Source organism: Microtus oregoni, unplaced genomic scaffold (genome assembly GCF_018167655.1).
Source record: "Microtus oregoni isolate MIOR12 unplaced genomic scaffold, Mior012 000042F_ref0000377, whole genome shotgun sequence".
Lineage (NCBI taxonomy): Eukaryota > Metazoa > Chordata > Mammalia > Rodentia > Cricetidae > Microtus > Microtus oregoni.
In genome coordinates, this window is record NW_024543209.1 from 21,247,095 (window position 1) to 21,265,202 (window position 18,108).

General features: G+C 44.0%; 1 protein-coding gene across 15 annotated transcripts in view; it reads left to right on the forward strand.

Annotated features, from left to right (window-relative positions):
• The window catches only part of Carmil1 (capping protein regulator and myosin 1 linker 1), a 262,274-nt gene that overhangs the window by 101,754 nt on the left and 142,412 nt on the right, over positions 1-18,108 (forward strand). For 14 of the 15 annotated variants that reach the window (XM_041632696.1, XM_041632697.1, XM_041632703.1 and 11 more), the window contains exons 3-5: positions 4,635-4,685; positions 9,334-9,393; positions 17,647-17,768. In XM_041632696.1, the coding sequence (XP_041488630.1) occupies positions 4,635-4,685; positions 9,334-9,393; positions 17,647-17,768 (233 nt within the window). Of the gene's footprint in view, positions 1-2,773; positions 2,823-4,634; positions 4,686-9,333; positions 9,394-17,646; positions 17,769-18,108 lie in introns of those variants that run through there. The other variant, XM_041632702.1, reaches the window with a different exon arrangement.

Here is an 18,108-nt window from a genome sequence, read left to right on the forward strand (position 1 = left end):
GTTATATACCAATAAAACTGACCAGGCATGGTGGTCCACTGCACCTTTAATCCCAGCACTTGGGAGGCAGAGGCAGGCAGATCTCTGTGAGTTTGAGGCCAGCCTGGTTTACCAAGCAAGTTCTAGGACAACCAGGGCTGATGCTTGCCTTTCAGTGAAGCTCAGATGAAATTCATTAAGACTGTGGGATAAGAGCATCCACTCTGTCGCGTGCTCACTAAGCTTCTGTGGAAGAAGGAGTCTTTTGGGAAGGCTAGAGGGCAGTGATGGCTTTGCTCATGGTAATGAGGGCCCCTTGGCTAAGTGTATGTACGCTCCATACCCCACTCCCCTTGTTTCTTATAGTCTTACTGAGGTCTTACTCAGTAGCTCAAGTCAGGGAGTCACAGTGATCCTTCTGCCTCAGTCCCCCAAGTGTGATTACAGGTGTGAGTTATCATGTTACTGTTCCTCATTTTTTTTTTAAAAAACTTTGCAAGAAAATTCTTCTTCAAGGCCAAAATGTGTATTGACAGAAAATTTCAGCTTAGGGCCTGCCTTAGTATCTTTGTGGGTTTTGTTTTGTTGAGCGAATCTGAGGAAGTAGACCTTACCCTGGGGACCTAAAGAAAGATTGATGAAGAAAGCTTGTGTTCAGCAAGTGCGTGCTAGGTGCTGGAGCGTCCCCCCACCCCCAACTATTATTTCCTTATCACGGTCCTGTGGGTGACTGTTCCTGCTTGAGTGTCTCTTGTTTCAGGAGCCTCCCTTGAGGATGTTTGCAGCCTCTCATCTGCGGGAGGTGTCAGCTTTGTGGAAGAAAGTGGGAGAACCAGAATTCCAATCCAAGTTTTTTTGAGACTCAAATCCAATCACGCAGGTTGACCTGGGTTCCCGAGAAGATCGTCAGTGCCAGCATTGGAAATGTCCTCAGAAAGGAGGAGGTTTGACCGTGATGGAGGTCATGGTCCACGAGGAGGTTTTGGTTTGAAAATGAAGAATCTCTCATAGGCTCTTGTAGTCAGAAAGCTTGTCCCCATCTGGCCGTGCTGTTAGGGAAGGTTGTGGAACTTAGGATGTGGAGCCTCATTGCCTGGGTTATTGCAGGGGGCTTGCTCTGTTTTCTATCTGCTCTCTGCTTCCCATCTAGGGACATAGTGCCACCAACTAGTCACCGCATACTCCTCCCATAGTGTCTTCTCTGCCTCGAGGGACTGTAGCACCTGGAACTGTAATCCCAACTACCCCTTCTCCCTTAAATTGCTTCTTGTGAGGTGTGTGGTCACACCAAGGTGCAGGGTTACTCTAGCATATCTCCCCATGAGCATGATCCTGGCTGTTCCTATGTAGTTAGAATCCATACCCGTGCTTGCAAATCCTGTGGGGCTACACCTTGGGACAGTTTGGAAATGCATGGATAGGGCTTTCCAGCATGCCTGGAGCCTCATTTATATTGACTCAGTTTGTGCTGATAAAGGGAGATGTATGATTCAGAACGGTGGTACCTGTAGCGTTCAGTCTTACAATATGACCCACTGTGCTCTCAGATGCTGAAAGATCTGTCTACTTCACTTCTGCTCCCTTACACATTTTCTTAGTATTGCTACATGACTCTGGAGACTGGAGCTGGCTCTCAGAAAGTAGAACCAGCTAGAAGAAAGTTTTATGGCTTGTCTGTCTCCCTTCAAAGCCTGGGCTCCCTCATGGATGCATCTCTTCTCAAACAACTTCTTTTGAACTGTGTTCAAACTTCAAAAGGATGCAACTTCCAGTTGCTGAAGTGTGTGGTACTTGTAAAGATAGGAAGTCAGCACACCGGGCCACAGACTGTGAGCCTGTGCAGTCCCAGGGTGAAGGCAGAATGGTCATTATGAAATGAATGTCTCCCTGTGGCCAAGAGATGGCCCTTACTCAAATGGGAATGTGTGGTTTTGTTTTTTCTTTTCCATCTCTTTTGTGTTTAAGTGACTACTACTACTTAATGCCCAACCCAAAACCTCCAGAAATACCTTGTAATAGCATCTGTGGAAGGGGTGTGGCGGGAGAGGATGCACACAGTTCGGTCAGCCTTGGTGGCTGGCGGAGGGAGGTGTTTATCCCCAAGTGTAGCCACAGGGTAGGAAGGGTAGCAGTGCCATATGCTGCCCTATTCCAGTTGCTGAAGTGTGTGTTCTGAGATTCGTTTTTAAGACGTATTAATTAGGTGAACACAGGGGACCTTGTAAAGCGCTTAATTACCTGTGGCTCACTGTATAATGATGTCCAAAGGCTGTCTTCGGTTTTATTCGTGTTCACAGTTCTCTGCGACTGTGTTGCAGATGAAATTCCCTCCTGGAATGCAGTCTTTCTTCTGTGATTGGTGTTTGTTGTTTTGTTTTTTTTCCCCAAAGGCGTAAAGAAAACCCAGGATCTACAGTGATCTTTAGAGAAAGGGTTGGGGAAGAAAGAGGTGCACCCAGTGTAGAAAGCAGAGGAAGGGAGAGGCTGGAGCAAATGGGAAGAGACCTGATGGGAATAGTGGCAGCAGTGGCAGAGAGGGGGTCTGAGGGGAAGAATGGCGGACAGTGAGGAGAGAGAAAGGCTGAGACACATGTATCTAGACCCAGGCAGACAGCAGCAAGTGGTGACAGTGACAGAGACCAGGCTATGACCCGAGATGGAGGCAGGGAAGGCAATCTGCATCACCAATAGGAACTCAACCTTTTTCTTAGGGTACCACTCATCCCGCTGGCTGCTGATAACCTGTGTATCTATTTGCTTCATAAGGCTTTAATATTCCGTGACTGGTTTGTGGTTCTATGCGTCCTGAAGAATCTGGCTCTTCAGGAAGGTTAGAATCTGGGGTGAGTAGCAGGAAGCACCCCGGAAGTGTAGCTAGAGCATCTGGGTCGGAACTCCAGCTCCACCATGTGCTGCTGTGCCTGCTGAGGGAATGTGGAAAGTTTGGTGGAGCGGACCTGCTCACCACATGTCAGTGAGGAAGTAGAAAGGCAGGTGAAGGAGCCCACCAGGATGGCGTGGAAAGCCCATTCCTACTCCACAAGTTGGCTAATCTCTGTCTGCCCCAGTGTCTTGTGCTTAAGGGAATAAAGATATTGTTTCCTCCCATAACACTGACAACATTCAGACTGTTGAGTGTGGAACTGGCCCCTCAGAGCATCCAGGTAATGGTACCCTGGCTCTCTACACTTTTCATGCTTCCTGGTGACCAAGCAATAGTTACAGACGTGTTCCACCTGCTCCTAGGTTCTCTGCATCCTATGTTCTCTGCATCCTATGTTCATCTCATGACCAGCAAATGCTGCCTGCACTTCCCTTGACAGTTTTTCATGTACACTGCTTTGCTTCTTTACCTGACCCCTAAGAGCTGTGATTGACTTATAGCATATCAAATCTTCAAAGATGATATCTTCCTCTGTCTACTTCTAAAGTCAAGCAGTGAAGGTTTTAGGCAAGAATGGCTCCTGTGCATAGCCCCCTTTTTTCTTTCTTAGGTAGAGACTGACCAAGGGCCTAGTGCTGTGGTTCTCCACCTTCCTGATGCTGAGACCCTCTAATACAGTCCCTCATATTGTGGTGACCCTCTACTGTAAAATTATTTTTGTTGCTAGTTAATAACTAATTTTACTACTGTTGTGAATCATAATGTAAATATCTGAGATGCAGGACACCTGATATGCAACTTTTATGAAAGGGTTATTTGACCCCAAAGAGACTGAGATCTGTAGGTTGAGAACCATTGCTCTAGGGCATGCCAGCCAAGTGCTATACCTCTGAGTAGTATCACCCCAAGTCCTGATGTATAGCTTCTAAGATTCTATTCAAACCTCGGATTCCTAGGTTAGTACATAAGTCTCATTTGCTAAACAAGAATTTATTAACAAGGAAGTTCTTTGAAAAATGAAAGAAGGCAATTCTCCTGTTACTGCTCGCTGAGCTTTTATTTCTTTTTCTCCTTCAAATGCTCATGAGGCCAGTGGGGATCTCTGTGGTGCAGAGAGCCAAGTTAGATAATGGGTAGGCACCCTGCTCAAAGCTAGGCATCAGCTTCTTTGGATTCATGAGGGGTCCTCTGCATAGCAAGAGAGACTTATAGACCCACAGGGTCCCATGGTGTCCAACTGTCATTAGCTAATTATCAGGAAGAAAGTTCAATAATGTCCTGTCTATCTCAAGAAGCAAACTTGAAGGAGGTCTCTTGGAAACTAGCTTGATTTTTTTTTGGCCTGTGTGTTATATGAGTGCTACCAGCTTAAGCCCTCATGGTGGGAACAGGAGGGCACACACAGATGCCACTTATCCTTGGGGAAGTACGAGTGAGCAGGTACTTCACTAAGTTTGCTGTCCATGTAGCTGACTCAGGACACTATGCCACATAAATCATTTTCCAGTGTCTTTCCCGCTCAGCCACCGTGATCTAGTGTGCGGGCCAACTGCATGACAAAGATTCCTGGGTTACTTGTCCAAATAAGCCTTGATGCAAGCCTTCCTAGATTGGAACTGATTCTCCAGTGCCAAGAAACTGTCCCTGGTCACTTACTCTACCTGCCACAGTGGTAACTGAAGGTTTTAGGGTATCAATGTCATTCGGTGAGACCGAAGCCTGCCAGGCCCAGTTTACAGCACTGATACCAACATCTGCTTTTGTATTGCAGGTGCTCACGTCATGCCGAGCCTTCCTCCTGTCAGCGCGCATCCCCACCAAGGTAAGCAGGGTTGAGTTCTCCTCCTGAGAGGGGCTGACAGGCACACTCAGTGCGGCACAGCCATATGCACACTCTTGCACACAGCCAGAGACACTCACGTGAAGGAGCGTCCCACCTTTGGCATTTCGATACGATGCTGTCATCTGCAGATGTGTTGAGGTGTCTTCCCAGCTGTTCTGGGATGCATTCTATGTGCAGGTTGGACAAACCTGCTCTCATAAACATGCATTCCCAGATCCGTTACACAGATGTAGCATTTCGGCCCATATGTCTAGAGTTATCTTAGCATGCACGTTCTGTTTCATTCCTCTCCAAAATGTCCCTAGAGGTTGTCATGAAGGATGCTTTTCATTTCCTTTCAGCTCTCTGTGTAAGGACATGCCAAGAAAAATAGTGAGGCATTTTGTGTTCCCTGTCCCCAGGCTCTTCGCCCCTCCATTTTTCTCCCTCGGTTGTGCTGTGTCAAGTCCCTTTCTTATTTGCTTCGGGCCAGCAGTTGCAGCTCTTTTCTGTAGGGAAATAGTCTTCTGATTCTAAAGGGTGCATTGCAGGGTTGTGAGAGCTTTGGCCCTCTCAGTCTCCTGTAAGAAACCACTCCACCCTCTCCTCTTCTTTCCTTCCCCCACCATTAACATCCTCTTCCTCTTCCCCCTCCCCTTCCACTTCTCTCCCTTTTTTTCTACCTCCCTTCTCTTCTTTCTTTCCCTTACTCCTCCCTTCACTCCTCCTTCCCTTACTTCTTCCCCTTCCTCTCCACCTTTTCCCTTGTCCTTTCCTTCCCCCTTCCTTTTCCTCAAGTTCTTACTCTGGCCCTTAGTCCCTGTGTACCCCAGGCTGACCTTGAACTCGCAGCAATCCTCCTTTCTCAGCTTCCCAGGTGTAAGCTACACACTAAGTTCCCAGCTTACAAGCTTCTCTAAGGAAAGATACTTTAGGTTCTTTGATGCATAAAGTGATACATGTTTACTGTGTTCTAAACAAATTAGTCACTATGGCAATGAGATTGGACTAAACTCTCATACCTGAGGCAGAGCTGGTGTGGTATGATGCTCCAGTAATCTTGGGTTCTAGGCCAGCCTGGGCTACGTAGCAAACCTGAAACGAGAAAGGGGCAGGGGTGGGGAGGTGAGATGGAAGGGTAGGTGTACAAGCACATTCAGGCAGGCAGTGGGTAATAAAGTAAATGCTGACTTATTGCAGAAGGAGTTATTTTGGACTTGAGAAAAAGAGCTTGCCCTGATGAAGGGAAGGCTCCAAAGCTGAATGTGTTGGATTTTGCACATGATTCTAGAACTAGGGTGGTAGAGGCAGGAGGTTTAGGAATTGAAGGTCATCCTCAACTATATAATGAATTAATTCCAGGCTAACCTGGGCTACATACATGGTGGGTTCAAGGTCAACCTGGGCAATAGGAGAGCTACTCTCTGGGAAAGATAAAAAGAAGGCTCCTGGGTGCTATTTGGGTAACATGTGAGCTATCCCAAATGTATAGACATATGCCCACAATTGAGTCATGTGTCTCAGATCACTCATGAAGAAATTGCTAGGCAGTGTGACACACACCTATACGTTCAGTGTTTGGGGGAGTTGGAAACAGGAGGATTGCTGTCAATTCAAGGCACTCCTGGGCTCTACAGTGAGTACCAGCCAGCCTAAAAAAGAATGAGAGAGGAAGGGTGAGCAGGGGAAAGGGTTTATGTGGCGTTGGGGGTTGAACCCAGGGCCTCATGCATTTTAGGCAACCATTCTGCCGACTGAGTTACATCCCAGCCCTGCCTTAAGCATGCCTAATAATAATCCAAAGCTCTGACTCATCCCAGGCTCGGCCAGTCATCCTTTATTGAATGTTGGTCTCTTTCCACCTCTTGTTGGCTCATCAAACAGTTATTCTGCCAGGACTACCTGCCACCTCACCAGGCTCCCCTGGTTCTGTTAGCCCAGTGAAAGCCCTCATTGGGGACAATGTACCTTTTTAATTATGGTCCAGCATCAGCCAGACAAATAGACGAAAGTGGCCGAGTCCCACCTGGTGACTCATACCAGCGCAATGTTCATGGCTGTGCACCCCCCCCCCCGCCTCTGTTGGATGTGATGACTGCTGAGGGTCCATGGAGGTGCTCCTCATGTGAGCAGTTATGGCAGAAGTTTAGATGGTAGACCTTCTCCATGGCAACCGAATATGAGTATACAAGGAGGGAGTGCCTGTGAGATAGTGGAGACCAGTGGAAGTGAATTATTGAGAAAATCGATGCCTTGAGGTTCACACAGAGGTGGAGTAAGAAGCATAATCTAGAACATGCCTGTGCTTACCTACAAAGCAGGTGCCTTCAAGTGCTCTTTTTTTTTCTTTTTTCTTCTTTTTTTTCTTTAAGTTTTTGAGAAAGGGTCTCATGTAGCCCACTCTGCCTCTGCCTCCCAGATGCTGTGATGGCAAGCATGTAATACCACGCCTGATTCATGTAGTGTTGGGAATCAAACTCAGAGCTTTGTGCATGCGAGGCAAGTACTCTACCAGCTGAGCCAACATCCTCCGCCCAAGTTCTCGTTTTTCAAAAGGGATTTTAACTGGAAACTGCCTCGCCTGTTAGGCTTGACTCAAATAATAGCTCTGGCATTGTAAAAAAAAAGAGTGGACAATCACTCTCTTTTTATTTATTTGTTATTTATTTATTTATTTATTGTTGCTTGTTATTTTTTTATTTTTTATTTTTTTTAAATTTTTTATTTATTATGTATGCAATATTCTGTCTGTATGCCTGAAGGCCAGAAGAGGGCGCCAGACCTCTTTACAGATGGTTGTGAGCCACCATGTGGTTGCCGGGAATTGAACTCAGGACCTTTGGAAGAGCAGGCAATGCTCTTAACCACTGAGCCATCTCTCCGGCCCCCTGTTGCTTGTTATTTTTAAGTAATAGTAGTGGTAGACAAGTACGCGATTTTAGGGCACTTTTTTTTTTTTGCTGTTCTTTAAAGAATTTAACAGAGATGTAGATCTTGGTAGTCTTGGATAAAAATGTTGCTGTAATTGAAGGTTTCAAAATTTGGGCCTCCAAGGGTGCATGTAGCCCATAGAGGAGAACACTCTCATTCCTCGGTGAGTTTCCAGTGTGGCACCTAGTAGGCTGCTCAGAAGTCTCAGCTGACTGAATGTGAAAGAACGAATCCATTTATTCATTCTCATATACCACCCCGTCCAGTGAAGTCTTGCTATGTAGCCCAGCTAGCCCTGAACTCATGGTGATCCTCCTGCCTTAGGCTCCTGAGTTCTGGAATCACAGACCTCAGCCACGACACAAAGTTCTATGAGTTAAGCTCCAGACATCACTGTGCCTCTGGGGTTTCACATTAGATCTTCTGCTTTAATATTTTGTCCTTCTTGTGTACCTTGGCACAACCTGCCAGCAGGGGGCAGAGTTCAGTCCCTGTGGGTTGATTCTACACTTGTTTCTTAAGTGGGACAGCTGGCCTTCTATATCCATTGGTTTCACATCTGTGGATTCCATTTATACGAACCCAAAATCTGTGCTTCCCTTTAGACATTTTCTCCTCATTCTGTCCCAGGCAACACAACACTTCTGTTTACAATGTGCTGCCTTGTGTAGGAGCTGTAAAGATGACCTTAAATATTTGGGAGGATGTGTGTATGTGCACAGTGTGCCCTGGTGCAAGAGACTTGAACATCTGTAGATTGTGGTGTCTTTGGGCATCCCTAGAATCCCCCAGGGGCACCAAAGGATGCACACGTGTTTCTAGATTTAATGTGATGTGGCGAACACACATTGCCTAGTCATTTCCCTCTGTCTTCCAGTCTCATATCCTGTATGTTTGGTGTGAGATGAGGGACTGCACACCTAGGAGAAAAGTTAGTAATGAAAGATAGATCTGGGAGTGTGCTGCACAGTCAGGAGAATATGTAGGGTAGGAAGAGCTGATGGTGATCATGGGAGAAGAAATGAAGGGGCACTTTTTAATTCATTGAAAAGAGGTAGCTAAGTGGTGAGGGTGTTAGTCTGGTTTGCCCATGCTGGCTTTGGTGCCTCGCATCATAAAATAAAAATAAATGAATAACTAAAATATAAACAAAATACTATATGAATACTTGGCGAAAGAGTAGCTTTGTCAACTATGTACGTGCTATTAAACATAGTTTAAAATTCATAAGTATATATTCATCCAAATACATCTAAATAGGAATTTTGTGGATTTTGGGAGAAGAAGGTGATGTTAGTGAGTAACTAGAGTGCGACACAAAGAGGAACATGATGTCTAGAAGAAAGCACTAGTCCATAGGGACTGAGGTTTTCCAAAGGAACTTTGTGGAGGAAAGGGGGAGATGTGCATGTGGTTGCTTGGTGTCCTGCAGGCATTTGCCAGTTTACACATATGGAGTAGAGCGAGCCTGGATGAAGTGTAGAAGTCAAGGGTGCCGCCTCCTCCCCTCTGTTTGGGAGGTGGGTAATGCCTCTTTTGATGGGATGAATCCCAGCTCTGTTACTATGGACAGAGGTATCAAGCAGCCTGTCTTCAGAAGGCGCACAAGCCTTACTTAGCCTTGGGGTAGCTCTGATTATAGCATGTTTTGAACCTCAAATGATATGTTTTTAAGCCCTCATTATAGGTCTCTTCTCCCCCTCCCCTCTCATTACAGCTCGAGTTAACCTTCAGCTATCTGGAGATTCATGGAGTCATCTGCCACAAGCCAACTCAAGTAAGTATGAGCTCTAGGAGCCTGCCACTGTGAGGTTACTTAAATGAAGATGTCTTGAGACAAAACAGAAAAGCAAGGGAAGAATAGAATTTTCAGAAGGAGAGACTTGCAGAGGCTGTGCGTGGGAGGGGTCAGGAGCTCATTCTCTTAAGAAAACTGGTAATCAAACACCAAGCAACTCCTTGCCAGCTGCTGCTGTGCACACAACTTGTCCATTTGGCATGCTGTTGACGGGTACTAACATCAATGCTTCATGACTTTTATAAAGTACTATGTAAAATACCTCCCACCCCAGAGGAGTAGCCTCAAGTTCTCAGCAAATCCTCCTGCCTCAGCCCCCTAAGTATGGGGATCACAGGTATGAACCCTGTGCCTAGCTTTATGAAAGTCTTTCTTGGAAGGAAGTGATAAGTGATTTCTTTTTGGTGTTCCAAAGCTGATTAAAAATAGTTTCGTTTTAGCTATAAGTTGTTGTAGTGAAGTGCAAAATTCAATAACTTTTGGCATATAAATATATCTCCACGAAACCGTTAGTACAACCAGGATACCGATTATATTCATCTTATTCATCCCCTTCCCCATCTGCAGTCTCTTACAGGCACCTGCTTTCTGTCACTGTAGGGCGGGGGGGTCACACTTTATAGCATTTCATATGGATGGAATCACAGTCTTGGCCTTCCTCGTGTAGTTAATGAACTGTTTCCAGGTGAACTTATTGCATGTCTCAGTGGCTCTTTCCTTCATGTTGCTGAGTGGTGTGCTGCCTCACGGATGTGTCAGTTTGTCTGCCCTTGCCCTAGTGCTGAAGAGTATGTTGTTCCCAGTTTTGGCTGTATCAGGAGCAGCTGCTTCTTTGGCTATGGATGTGGGGGGTCCCTGCAAGCATCATGACCAACAGGGAAATGATGTGGGTGAGGTAAGAATGAAACTCAGTTCACCCCAACTTGGTTGGTGCTGGGCCAAGCTTCGGGAGTCTGGCACCAGCTCATTTACTTTAGCTATATTTAAGCACAGCACAATTTTGGAAAACTTTTCTGGTGACAATTAATTTAGTTCCATGTGTACAACAAAGCTTAGAAGATGTTTAAGTTGCAACTGTTTAAAGATGGGTTCTGTTGACTCAGAAACAATGCTCAAGATAAGGGTCTAGGGAGAATGACTGAAGTAAATGTAATGCCTGTGGGAGTCAGGATAGGACTGGCCCTAAGGTGCCATAGAAGTTACCTAGGGTGTTATAGAGGACGTGTGATATCTCTCTTAAGGGCGGTTTTATGGACTAAGAAACAATGTTCAAGACTTAGGGTAGGGGGGAAAGTCTGGGATAAGCAAACATAATATTCTGGGGGAGACAGGTATAGCCCAGCCTACAGATAGCAGAGAATCACCAGGCTGTAAACTATGCCCTTTCCCAGCCTTCTGGGTGGAAGACAGGTAAACATCTTCCTTTGAAGAGATAGCCTGTGTTTTTAAGGTTCCTGACTTCTCCATCGTTATCTCTGCCCACAAGAACTGCTTTCTCTCTACACGCATGCTTTCATTTGCTGTGGACGCTTGTCTTAGCAGAGCGGCGGGGTCCTGTGCTAGGCATGTTTGTTCAGCATTGAGTACTGTCAACCTGCCCTCACAAAAGGTAGCACAAAATATTTAGTTTGTCATCAATAGTGTGTTAGAGATACAGTTCTTTTTTATATCCCTGAACATAGGTAAGGTGCTTTTTTTAAAAAAAAAAAACAATTTTTTAAAAAAAATTTTAACAGGTATATAGTTTTCTTCCCCCCTTCTGAATTTAAAAACAATGTTCTGTATAGAAATAGTTGACTTTGACATTTTGATCTTCCGTTGTTTTTTTTTTTTTTTCCACCTTGTTTTCCTCACCTGGTACAACCAGAATTTCTGACAGATTTCATTGTTTCTGTAGAGGTGCTGCCATCATTTGTGTGAATATGCACAGCTTTTCTTTTTCGTGCCTTACTCCCATGGGGAGGGTACTCCTGGATTTTATCTGCTCCTACACATCTTGCTGATAGAATAAGAATTCGGTACACTGACTTCTTTTTACCTAGGATGTTTCCCAGAGTTATTCTGCAGTCATCTACTTGTAGAAAGATGGAGTGCTTCTCTGTGAAAGAGCAGGCTTACCTGCCATATCCCGTGAAAACAGGAGACCACACTGACACAATGATCCCTCTATTGTGTGAGTGCAGGCATCCATCTGAATCTCTCCATGTCACTCTGGGGGACATTGAGCTCTGGGGAGTTTATTAGGGTGCCCATGGCTCTTTGTGATGCCATTCATTAACTATGTGAACAAGGAGCTTCCTGGCTTCAGCCAGCATCTGTGGAACACTGGCTCCCAGGCAGGGTAGTACCAAGTTTTAGACCTTGGTAGTATCCTAGCCAGCACCTCCAGCATGATGCTGATCAGATGTTACTGTCTCAGGCTCGTCTCTAAGGGAGATTCATTCTTTCACCATCAAGTATGGCATTGCTATAGATTTGTTCTATAAATGAATGTTGCCTAGTTCAGGGCATTCCTTTCTATTCCTAGTTGAGTTTTTATCAGGACTGGTATTGAATTTTGTCCAATGTTTTTCTTTATTTCCTGAGATTGATGTGTTTATTATGACTTCTTCCCTTGTCTTCCATGAAGAATTATATTTATTTATTTGTGGATATTAAGTTTTTAATTCCTAGGACAATCCCCATTAGTCAAAACATGTTACCTTTTTATAAATTATGAATTATATTTAAAATAAATTTTTGATTTTATATTCTGTTTATCTTGTTATATCACCTCATAGGTATACCCATTTTTATTATTTATTTCATTTTCTTCATGTATGTATTTTTATCCTATTAAATTACATTTAAATTTTTCCTAATATTATCTATTATCCTTTCATGTTATAATATATATTTATATATCTCCCTTATTATATATATATGTGTATATATATATATATTCCATATGTTAAACCTTAGAAAGGAGTTTTTGCGCTGCTGTTTAAGATGTTAGTTTATTGTTTTTCTTTTTTCTTTTCTTCCTCTAAGATATTAGCATAGTCGTGGAGTTAGCATATGAACTAGGAAGAAATCTCTGCTCTGTATCTCTCTTCTTAGAAGAGCAGTGCTAACATTAGTTCTTCCTTAGACCTTTGGCAGTTGTCTATGTTTTGAGGCAGCATCCCCATCCTCCAACTGGCTCATAGTATTCACTTGTGATGTCTGTAGAAATCATTCCTGATAAAGATAATTTGCCGACCTTTTTCTCTTTGTGCTTATTTTGTAAGACATTTTATTTTATCGACCATCTCAAACACTTGTTTTCTGGTTGAATTGCTTTTCTGTTACATTGGTTCTTTCTCTGAGCTTTATTTTTATAGCTGATTGTTTTACCTCTTAAAAGCATATGTGTGTTTAGGTTGCTGGTGATGCTCTTCAAAAGAAACTGTCAAAGCTGTCATTTACGACAGCTGAGATTACATACAAATCCCTGGAAGTTTTCCATAGTGCAGCTGAGAGCGATATTTTATCGTTCTCCAGAAAATATATTTTGCACAAGAAAAACTCACAGCAACATATGTTTGCCCAAATGGCCAAGTCTATGTTGGAGTGAGTCATCACTCCTAAGTGATGCATGGCACTAGCACTCTAGGCTGGCCTCTCTATTGAGGAAGGTCTGTTTATGAGTCAGGCTCTGGATGGGAGCAGTGGGGACTAGTGAATGTTACTGTTAAATTTATATCGAGAGTGTGATTTGACTGTGGTATTTGCTTGTGAAAAAGATGTTGGCACAGCAAGAAGTCTCCCCTGTGACTGCAGGAGTTGACCGTTCTGTAACCTCTAGTCTTGTCTCCTCTGGATGCCAACCACTGAGAAGAACTGGGTAGGCAGCTGTCTGCTTCAGCCACGGAGATGGTTTGATTGTTTTAAATCTACACACTTCGGTTATCTGTGTTCTGAAGACCGAGACTCCGTAACCCATGTAACCCAAAGAGAGGATCAATAACTTAAGAGCCTCACATCCTTTGAGTCTCTAGTTTACGTGAAGTCTGAGGATGAGGACATCCGCCAGTTACATACAATCTAACCATCTTTTGAGTAAAGATTTTATTTTATTTTTGTTTTTGAGAGAGAGAGAGAGAGAGAGAGAGAGAGAGAGAGAGAGAGAGAGAATACAAATGGTCATATATTCAGATGCCTCCTAGAGGCATGAAGAGCACATCATATCCCCTCAACCTGGAGTCACCAGTGGTGCTTGAAGTGGGTGCTGGAAACTGAATCTGGGGCCTATGGAAGAGTGGCAGTGCTCTCAACCCGGTAGTTCTGAACCTTCCTGATGCTGCTCACCTTTAATACAGCTGGGGTGACCCCCAACCATAAAATGATTTTCATTGTTACTTCATAACTGTAAGTTTGCTGCTGCTAAAAATCATAATGTAAATATCTGTGTTTTCTGATGATCTTAGGCTACCTTTGTGAAAGGGTTGGTTGAGTCTCAAAGGGGTAATGAATTCTTGCTAACATTCTGGGGTTATTAAACTTTTGTCGTTGCTATTTTTACCATTTGTGTGGTTCATCAGTTCAGGTAAAATGCTTGGGGTGGAATATGGTGCCTTGTATATGAATGAGTGAGTGGTCAGTATGTTCCTGAATTAGTAATGTTTGCCTTAACTATTGCTCTTTTCCTTTGTGGAAATCTGGGATGTGAAATCTCATTTTAAAGTTTTGATGATGTCACTACACCTTTGGTGCTCATGGTACATGGTATAGTACAGCTCTATACTATGGAATTTTATATTTTCATCTGCAATTCAAGACTTGCTATTATTATTGTTATTATTATCATTATTAGTTTTCAAACTAAAATTTTGCTCTATCATAGAGTGGCTTAAGAAAGCCAACCTCTGCTTGTTTCTATTAGAGGAAGCAAAATCACCACATAAGTTTATCGACTGTGGTTTACTAAAAAAAAAAATGTTGGCTGTATTTGGGCCCAGTAGATCAGGTCTGTAGTCTAAGCCTCTAGATGCTGAGGCAGGAGGATGCCAAATTCAAGACCTGCCAACACTACAGAATGAGTTGAAGTTGAGCCCAAGCAATCTAGTGACTCTATCTCAAGATGGGAAGGAGAAAAAACAAGAGAAGGACCCTCTTGTTTTTCCTGGCCACCCGGATAGCTTAGACCAGAAATAATAACACAGAAGCTGTATTAATTAAATCACTGCTTGGACCATTAGCTCTAGCTTCTTATTGGCTAACTCTTATATTAATTTAACCCATTTCTATTAATTTGTGTATTGCCACGTGGCTTACCGGCAAAGTTTTGGCATGTCTGGCAGCTCCATGAAAGCAACACATAGACAGAAGGACCTCCCACACCAGAAAAAAAATAGAGGATGTAGCTCAATCCATAGGATGCTTTAGTTGGGTTCTGTGATCAGGAGTAGAGATGGCGGCTTGTAGTCTCTGGTGATTTTAACCAAGGCCCTGGAAATCAAACCTAGGACCATATGCACACTAGGCAAGCACATTCCAAATTACTATTTTAAATGGGAATAGAGGTTATGAGTTCTACCCTGTGAGGTATTTGAACATTCTGTTTCTGCTCAGCCTGGAACAGAAGGAAGCCAGCATGCGACAGACAGCTCTTTTTGTTGAGGCCATGATGTGTTGGGTGGCCCCACCTTGGTGGCTTTGTTGTAGACTTTACATTATGCAGAGGTGTTGACATCTCCAGCTGGGCTTTGTGAGCACCTTCATGTCAGGTTGCATTTGAAGGCTCATTTCTTCCCCCACCTGTTGCCCTTTCTCTTCCCTTCCATCCTATTCAGTCCTGTGTAATTAGGATGATTATGTGTGAAGATCAAGTGGAATTAGAATAGGCTAATTATGAATCACTTGTGCCCAGACTGTGAACTGAATAGAAGCGAGGAACGTGAAAGGCCCTGCACAGATGAATGTCATCACCCAGGGCTGGGGGCAGGGTGTCAAGCAGAGACACACAATGGCCTCCCACATCATCTGGCTTTAGAAAAGATTGTCTACCTGAGAAGCAAAGGAGCCCACTGTGTGGAAGCAGCACTCCGACTTAGCCTCTTCCAAGACAGACACAGTGGAGTCTGGCAGGAAACAGCTACAGAGCTTCCCTGGGTGTTGGGCTGCTGCCTTGTCCTGGGGTCACTATGTCTAGCTCTTGGACCACGGAGCTCAGGACAGTTTGGGACTTGCCTAGAGCATTCTGTCATGTCCTTCCTCCCAACACTCCCGCTTCCACTTCCCTCTCTCCTATTCTTTGTTTCCTTGTGGTCTTTCCTTCTCTTTCCTTCCCCTTCCTTTTTTCCTCCCTCCCTCCCTCCCTCCCTTCCTCTTTTTATCTTCCCCTGATCCCCCCACCCCACTACTACCTCTTTCTTGACAGTGTCCTATTATTGTAGATCAATTAGATCTGAAACGTAGTGTATAGTTCAGGCTGGCTTCAAACCCATGGTGATCCTCCTGCTTTGGCCTCCCATGTTTTTGGTGTTTATATTATGATTATGGGTTTCAGCCACCAAGTTAACGTCTGCTACCAGTTTTTTGAAGAATGTGTTGAGAGTTAAAATGAAGACTCTCTTCCCTCCTTGCTAGGTGGCACTAGGTGCTATACCTCTGCAGTTTCTGTAGAAAAATTTCATTATGCTGTTAGGCTCACCAACTGAATCTCATCCTTTCAACATATTTTCCATTCCTTTTCTCCTTAACAAGAATACGTTGCTTCAGACTATTCTTATTTTCAATTTGGCCCATTTTATGGGAATCACCCTGGATAATTGTACATGGAATTTGGTTTCCTTTTTATACACAGTTAAGTGACAACAGGAGCAAATGCTGAGGATGTTAGCATACTGCAGTGCCACCAAAGGACTTCTTTGCGCATGGTTACTTAGAGCGGTGGTCATTGACCTTCCTAACACTGAGACCCCTTAATACAGTTCCTCCTGTTGTGGTGACCTGCAACCATAAAATTATTTTCTTGCTGCTTCATAACTGGGATTTTGCTACTGTTATGAATTATAATCTAAATATCTGAGATGTACGACATCTGATATTAGAAGTTAATATCAATATTGACATTGACCCTTTGGAGGTCACAACTCACAGGTTGACAACCACTGACTTTGAGGGTTAAGATAATGTCATCTTTTAGGAAAGTGACCAGTGACTGTTTCTTGTGGAATGGTCCCGTCATCAGCAAGCTGACTGTTTTGTGGCTCAATCTCTTCTTTTAAGGTGGATTTTAGCTTATTTTCAGGACCACGTGAGGAATACATTCCAGCTCTTTCTGGAGTCTCCAACCCATGCTGCCATTAAGCCTAGCATAAGATTTTGTTACCTTACTGTTTCAGTGTTTTCCCTTGCAGGACTCTGCTTAGACAGGTTGGTCTTTTAATAAGACCTTGAATTTTCCTTTGCTCCTAATAAAAAAAGATTATTAACTTTTATTTAAGTGTTTTATAAGATTTCTTATCTTAAAACACAAGTTTCAAAAGAAAGAAAAAGAAGCGACAAATGGATGACGTCATATCCAAGAACTGAGCTACCACAAGCTTAGGTAGATTTTTCTCCAAGATAGGATCAGGCCAGGATGTGTGGGATGTGGTCAAGTCACCAGGAAGGTCTATTCCAACCAGTATAGACTTTGAGATCCTGATTCAGTTCCCTGATCACATCCATAGTCAAGAGCAGAGAAGAAACAGATGGATCCTTGCTTGCTTATTCTCAACTCTGTTTCTCTATTCCTACACTGTCCAGGAATGGGACCACACACAGTAGGCTGCCTCTTTTCACATCAGTTAACAATCATGACCATCCACCACAAACATCTCAAAACCCAATCTGACCCACACAAATCCTTAGGAAGACTCTTCCCTGGTGATTCGAGGCTGTGTCAAATTGATAATTAAAAGTGACTACCAAAGATATCTAGGCTCGTTCTATTTCCTGGCTGTTATGAATATCCCAGCCATAAACATGGATGTGTAAGTGTGTGGTATGTTGACCAAGCATCTTTTAGGTGTATTCCCAAGGTTGACTTAGCTGTGTCACACGGTGGTTATGGTTTTGGTTTCTGAAAACCCTAGGACCCTCTGTAGTGGCTGAGCCAGTTAATAGTCCCACCCATTGAAATGCTTCTTACATACATCACTTTATAACCTTACTAAAGAGGGGAGAAGTTGGGCTCCTGGTTAAGTGTGCTGCTTGTTCTTGCAGATGGTTGTGGAAACTGAGAAGTGTAGCATGTCCATGAAGATGGAGTCACCGGAGGACGTGAGTGATGTGCTGGCTCACATAGGCACCTGCTTGCGGAAGCTGTTCCCAGGCCTCTCCCCACTGTAAGTCCTGCAGAGGAGCAAAAACGTTGCTCTTTATCAAACTCACAAATGGGAAAATATTCTCCTCTTGTCTTTGTGCCTTTATCGCTTTCTTTCTCAGACTACTTAGAACACCACCAGCAGCAGGAGCAGCACCACCACCGTCAGCATCAGCACCAGAACCACCATCACCTCCACCATCGTCACCTCCACCATCATCACCTCCACCATCATCACCTCCACCACCATCACCTCTCTACCACCCACACCCCCACTACCACAACCATCTCCTCCTCTATTACCTCCTCCTCTGCCACCACCTCCTCCACTTCTACCACCTCTTCACCACTATCACCCCTAC